Below are 7,359 nucleotides of genomic sequence, written 5' to 3' on the forward strand. Positions count from 1 at the left end.
ACAACAATTATTTTTTTTCAGATACTCTGAGAGTTGAGTGCTTTGCCATGAGGTGCCATGTTAAAATTCCAGTGACCAGTATGAGAGACTGAGAGCGATAACACCAAATTTAACACACCTGCTCCCCATTCACACCTGAGACCTTGTAACACTAACGAGTCACATGACACCGGGGAGGGAAAATGGTGAATTGGGCCCAATTTGGACATTTTCACTTAGGGGTTTACTCACTTTTGTTGCCAGCGGTTTAGACATTAATGGCTGTGTGTTGAGTTATTTTGAGGGGACAGCAAATTTACACTGTTATACAAGCTGTACACTCACTACTTTACATTGTAGCAAAGTGTCATTTCTTCAGTGTTGTCACATGAAAAGATATAATAAAATATTAACAAAAACGTGAGGGGTGTACTCACTTTTGTGAGATACTGTATAATGTATATCAACCATAGTGTAATACTCAGACCAAGCAGTGATGTAAAAAAAAAATAACTATACCAGCACTATAACTATCAAATAAAGTGCCAATTTACACATTGAATACATGCTAACACAATAATTATGAATAATCCAATAAAAGTAAATTTGCCATCTAAGTCATCACATAAGCAAGTGACGTCATCAATACCGAATCCGGAAGTAAGACACTTTTTAAATAGAGCTTTGCATCTGAACTTCAGGTTCTGAGGGGGAAGTACAAATTTTAATTGTGGTGCACCAAAATTGTGCACAGGCGAATGTGAGGGTAAATTTTACATTTTCACAATAAAATTGTCATTTTTAGTGGAGAGCATTATGATTTTTTTTTTTTGCTTTAATCTCCTCTTGAACACCTGTCACTGAGAAAGGTTTATATTAATTTTAGGTACAAAAAATGCATTAGGGCTTATTTTCGAGGGATGTCTTATTTGTCCCCTGTCTTCTCTCCCCCTCTCCCTCCCTGTCAGCAAAGGAGTCAACATCCCTGTAACCTCTAAAATAAACTCTAGGTAAAGTCCTTGTAAAGTCATTTAATCCACTCTGTAAATGGATTATATATTGTCCACTTTGTGTCTTTATGTAATATTATAGAAAATACCTTATTTACAGCATTGTTGGGAGCTCACATGACCCGCTGGAGCTCTTCTTTCCCGATTCGAGCACTGCCGAGGGAGTTGCCGAGATCCCTGCTGATGTCAGCCCTTCTCCGAGGGGCCATTGACATCTGCCAGGAGGAGGAGGAGAGCTCCGGCAGGTCACACGAGTGCCCATCGGTGGCTGTAAATAAGATATTATCATGTTACATACAGCCGGGAGGAGGAGGACTGGACATTATATAATACTTTTACAGCACAGATTACATGATTTTACAAGGATTTCAACTAGGGCTTATTTTTGGGGTATGGTTAACCACTTAAGCCCCGGAAGATTTTACCCCCTTCCTGACCAGGGGGTATTTTGCGATTCGGCACTGCGTGACTTTAACGGACAATTGCGCGGTCGTGCGACGCTGTACCTAGACGAATTTGGCGTCCTTTTTTTCCCACAAACAGAGCTTTCTTTTGGCGGTATTTGATCACCTGTGCGATTTTTTGATCACGCGCTATAAACAAAAAAAGAGCGTAAATTTTGCATAAATAGCAATATTTTTCCCTTTTTTTTATATGAAATTCCCCCAAAAATAAATGTAAAAATCAAAATTTTTTAATATTTTCGGCCAATTTGTTTTATGCTACCTATGTTTGGTAAAAAAAATCGCAAAAAGCGTATTTTGATTGGTTTGCGCAAAAGTTATTGCGTTTACTAACAAAGGGAAAGATTTTTGTCATTTTTGTTGTTTTTTTTTTTAACGCGTAATGGCGGCGATCTGCGATTTTTTTTGCGGTACTGCGACAATGCGGCGGACAGATCGGACCCTTGACTGACATTTTTGACACTTTTGGGGTTACCAGTGACATTTCTACAGTAATCAGTGCTATATATATGCACTGTTACTGTAAAAATACACTGGTAGTGAAGGGGTTAACTTTATTTGAGAGGGAGGGGCTGTGTGTGTCCCTAGGGGCGTGATTCTTACTGTGATTGGCTGGGGCTTCAAATGTATGCAGAGTGATCAATGGATCTACATAGTAGATCCATGTGATCAGCTCTCATACAGAGAGGAGAATGACAGGCAGCTTGTTTACACAAGCTGCCTGACTTTCTCCCTCTCCCCCGCCGATCGCAGAGTGGCCGGCGGCGATCGGGTCCGCCGGTCACGCGCGCGGGGGGGTCCGTGACCACGCGGGAGCGGGAGCGCGCCTCCGGCGGCGCGCGCTCGCTCCCTAAACCCTCACAGGCGAGCGACGTAGACCTACGTCACTTTGCCTGTGAGGGGCTGACCGCCGACGTAGATAGTCGTGCGGCGGTCGGCAAGTGGTTAATATTGCAACCCTCCCCAATAATCAGACTAGGTCTTATTTTCAGAGTAGGGCTTACTTTCGGGGAAACACAGTACCTCAGAGGGTCAGTATCTGAGATCATCCCAGGAGACCCTCTGGAGGATTAAGCTTGCCCAGTCTTCATCTATTTACTCAACGCTGTAACCTTACAATCACTTTGTTTATTTGGTGTTGGGATTTTAGTTTCCTGAGTTCACCATTTTCACCTATTTTGTCTATGAACATTATTTAAAATTGTTTTATATTTCACGGGACACTGATTCATTTTATATTTTTCTTCTTCATTATAAATGGCTTTATACCTTTTTTTATGGATGATTGAAATGTCGAGACATTGGTTCACTTATTCAATGTCATCTGTGATTTAGTTTGATTCATTGCACTTTAGTGCATGGCGTTATACTTTATTGTACACCATTTGAGTTTATTTGTTTGTCTTCAAACCATTTCATTGTTATATGTACCATTTAAAGTGGAGTTCCACCCTAAAATTTAACATCGGTCCATCTTCTTGCTCCGAGTCACCTGAAAAACAAATGGATAATTGCAATTTTTTTTTTTTTACTTACCTTGTTTTAGAAGAAAATATACTCACCTTACTTCCTCTTCCTCCCCTCTGCAGCCACGGCGATTCGTCACTTCCTGGCTTGCAATGATTCCTGGGAGCTGAACGTCATCGCTCCCAGGAATCAATGCGCCTGCACCGGCCCCGACGTCAGTTCCGGTGCAGGCGTCGTCATACCTTGCTAAACAGCTTCTGGGCATGCCCAGAAGCTGTGCAGGGATGACGCTGCAGCCCCGGAAGTGACGACAGGGCCGGTGCAGTGCATCGTGGGACCGAAGAGGACGGAAGAGGACGCAGAAGAGGAGGCGCTGGCTTCAGCTGCCCACACCTGAGATGGCAGCGCTGGAGAAGACATTTTCAAGGTAAGTACTTCTTCTTGCAGGTAAGTGCGACCCGGGACAGTTCAGAGGCTATCCATTGTGGAATGCACTAGCCCTGACTGTCCCGGGGGGTATTTTTATGTATTTTGTTTTGTTTTAGGTGGAACTCCGCTTTAAGTCAATGATGCATCTGTACCACTATTAGTCACCATTCCTCAGTGCAGCACTATTCTTTTTGATATAATATTTTTTTTTTACAATCAGTGTATTGTGGTCAGTATTCACAGTTATTTATTTATATGACATTTAAAGGAAGCACACCTGTGTGTATATAGGCTATTTATGAAGCAGAAAAAATGAACATTTCTTACACTAAATGGTCAAGTGATATGTTTAGTCTTCACAATTCTTAAAATGAATGCTTCATGCCTGTTACTCTTGGTGCTCATTCTTTGCAAGCAGTTCTGTAATTGTGTAAAGGGCTAAGTCGCGCTAATGAGTACTAAATCGACAGATGATCATCGGATAAAGCACAATATTGATAGTCCACAATGATAAAAAGTCTGTATCCAAATGACAGGCACAGTCCAAAATTCAAGATTCCAGTGTCAGATGATTAGACCAACGTTCGTATCTCCTTACCAGAAAGCAGAATGGAGTTCGCCCCAAACTCAAATCGGATCAGTACACCCAGCCTTCAGTTGATGTGTTCAGATAATCCTAACATCCACAGGTGATGGTCATATATGAAAGAAAAATTGACGATTTAGTACTCATTAGCGCGACTTAGCCCTTTACATACTTACTTTGCTTGTCACAATTTAAGTTGCTGCTGTGTTTATTAGTTAGCGCAGATATATTCCCTTTACACTAGTTCTGTAATTGTAACAAGATTTACTGTGCTTTGAGGTTTTTTATTTTTTTGTTCCTTTTGGTCCACCTCACCATAAGCTATAGATTTAGACTCTCTTGGGTAGATTTACTAAAGGCTAATAGGTTGTGGACTTTGCAAGAAAAGTTGCACTTTGCAGGGAAATGTGTCCCATAGCTTAGTGAAGGTTGGGAAGTTTCACTTTGCAAAGAATACCCAATTATGTGCAAGGAAAATAAAAAAAAATAAAAATACAGCATTTTTGCTTGTACGTGATTGGCTGATGATAGTCAGAAGAGTTTAATTTCTTTCACTAAGCCCTTGGAAAAATTCCCTTCCAAATTGAACAGCCTAACTGACTTTAATAAATCAACCCCTCTTTGTGTTGCTATTAAATATAGCCCTCACATTATTATACTGCCAACCTTTTTAACACCAAAATGGCTGTAATTAATCAATATACCACGTACTAGTTTATATGAAATTAGGCTCTGGCAGTTCAATATGTAGAGCAAATGTATAAGGCACCCTGGACACAAATTCTCTTATCTCTCATTTCCATAGGGTACCTTCTCAACATTATTAGCATCTTGTAGAAACCTTAACACACCCTACAAAATGTTCCACGTTTTATCCATATCTGTTGAAAGTTTATGAAATCACAATGATTTATATATTTTTTAAGCTTCTCTCTGGTCCCACCTTTCTATTTCCATTAAGATATTGTATCCAGAGCTTGGTTTGGAAATCCAATTTTAAATTTTGCACTGCTTCCCTTTCTGTGGTGGCCCTGGAAACTTTCTGTGATGGTAATGGGAACTGCTGCACATCCAGTTTGCAAGGCTTCCCATGTCATCGAAAACCATGTTGTCATAGCCGAAACCCCCTGGAATATATCATCATGTACAGTGACAGTAAATGTTTGTAAATGCAAAGCCTAAGGGGTGTCAGTCAGGAAAATGCACTGCACCCTGGAAATGTCTATACCTGCAAACTCCACCAACCCTACACATTAACAAAGTTGAATTGATTTTGTACTTACTTGGATTAAGTGTGTAGAAGAAGTGGCAAGGGCAAAATATCCATCCTGCAGCAGATGCCTCTACACACTAAGATTCATTGGCTCCTCTCACTGGCTAGCACTGCATAGAGGAAGATGGATCAGACATTAATTCCATGTGATCATCAGCTTTTGAATATTTTTGAAGTAAATAAATAACAAAATACAATACTAGATCAGCACAACTGGTCAAGTCTAGCATCAACAACAACAGTTCTTGCTTTAGGGTAAAAGCTGGAGTTGGACATTAAAATATAAAATATTTCACCATATTATAGATGCGGGTTTTTGTCAACAAAAAATGCAAAAAAATAATATAACCATCATTGTACTTCTGGGATTCCAAGGTCTTCATAATGCCAAGATTATGTTCTTATCATTGCTGCTTATCACGTTCTGTTTGACCCTGATGGGGAACCTTCTCATCATTACTCTGGTTTCATTAAGCAAAAACCTCCATTCCCCCATGTACTTCTTCATCACACAGGTGTCTATATTTGATATCTTACTTACTACAGATATTGTCCCCAACATGTTCCCAATTATACTAAATGACGGGGGTACAATAACCTTGAGAAGCTGCATTGCTCAGTTCTTCTTTTTCGTCAATGTAGAAGCTGCTGAGTGTCTCCTATTTGCGGTGATGTCCTATGACAGGTATCTGGCCATCTGCAACCCATTCCACTATAGCACAATAATGAGTCCAATGTTTTGCCTTAAATCAATAGTTTTTACATGGCTTTTGAGTTTTGTAATGACTTTATCTGATGCCATTGCTACTTGGAATTTAGCATTTTGTGGAAATAATGTCATTGACCATTTCTTCTGTGACTTCACTCCTCTGTTGGGACTTGCCTGCTCCGATACTACCATAGTTCATATTCAGTCTTTTGTATTTTGTGTTGTGGTATTAATTTGTCCATTCATAGCAGTCATTGTATCTTACATCTATATTGTCTATACCATTGTAAGGATCCCATCCATTACCGGAAGGAAGAAAGCTTTCTCCACTTGCAGTTCTCATCTCACCGTTGTGTGCCTATTTTATGGTGCACTGATATCTGTTTATATTGTTCCCACTGAAGGACATTCCTTAATCATCAATAAAGTTTTGGCTCTCCTTTACACTGTAATGACTCCATTGCTGAACCCAATCATTTACAGCTTGAGGAACCAGGACTTCAGGGAAGCCTTGAGGAAGTGGAGGCACCAGTTTAATCAAAATATTTAGCAAGATTCATGTTACATCCCCTAAAGAAACTGTGTGCTTTTTAATGGCATATTATTTTATCTAATTTAACCTCCTTAGCGGTAATCCCGAGCATGACTCGGGGTTGGTTTTTCATATCAGGAGCGGTAACCCCGAGTCACGCTCGGGGTGGATTGCAGAGAGCGCAGCGGTGTTCTCTTACCTTATCCTGGCGATCCAGCGATGATCTCTCATTGCTGTGACCGCCAGCCGAGAGTCCCGCCGCTCCTCCGTCGGTCTCCGTCGCTCTGATCACTTCCTAGTTCCGTTCCCTGCAGCAGCAATGCTGCATGGGAGCGGAACTAGGGAGGGAAATTCCAAAAAAAAAAACGTTGCACAAAACACATTTTATATTATATATATATATATATATATATATATATATATGCATATATATATATATATATATATATATATATATATATATATATATATGCATATATATATATATATATATATATATATATATATGCGCATATATATATATATATATATATATATATATATATATATATATATATATATATATATATATATATATATATATATATATATACACCGGTGTATATATATATATATATATATATATATATATATATATATATATATGTATGCATATATATATATATATATATGTATATATATATATATATATATATATACACACACACATATATCTATATATAATATATAATGCATGAATTATAATCTAATCAATAATATAATTTTATTATATATATTATATATTAAATAATAAAATAATATTATTGATTTGATTATAATTCACGTGTTTGTGTTTCAAATTTATCACATCTGGGATGTCTACTAGACTCTTGTTTTGGTCAGGTTTAAGTCAGTAATTACTAAGAAGTGT

At 38.6% G+C, this 7,359-nt stretch overlaps 1 protein-coding gene across 1 annotated transcript; it reads left to right on the forward strand.

Annotated features, from left to right (window-relative positions):
- Positions 1-5,537: 5,537 nt before the first annotated feature.
- On the forward strand, positions 5,538-6,467 carry LOC309552976 (olfactory receptor 6J1-like; the record flags this gene model as incomplete). The annotated part of the gene is made up of 1 exon (XM_082253882.1): positions 5,538-6,467. One exon carries the CDS (start codon positions 5,538-5,540, stop codon positions 6,465-6,467), a length of 930 nt encoding a protein of 309 aa, XP_082110008.1.
- Between the last annotated feature and the right edge of the window lie 892 nt (positions 6,468-7,359).

Source organism: Pelophylax lessonae (assembly GCF_965119305.1).
Source record: "Pelophylax lessonae genome assembly, chromosome: 4".
Classification (NCBI taxonomy): domain Eukaryota; kingdom Metazoa; phylum Chordata; class Amphibia; order Anura; family Ranidae; genus Pelophylax; species Pelophylax lessonae.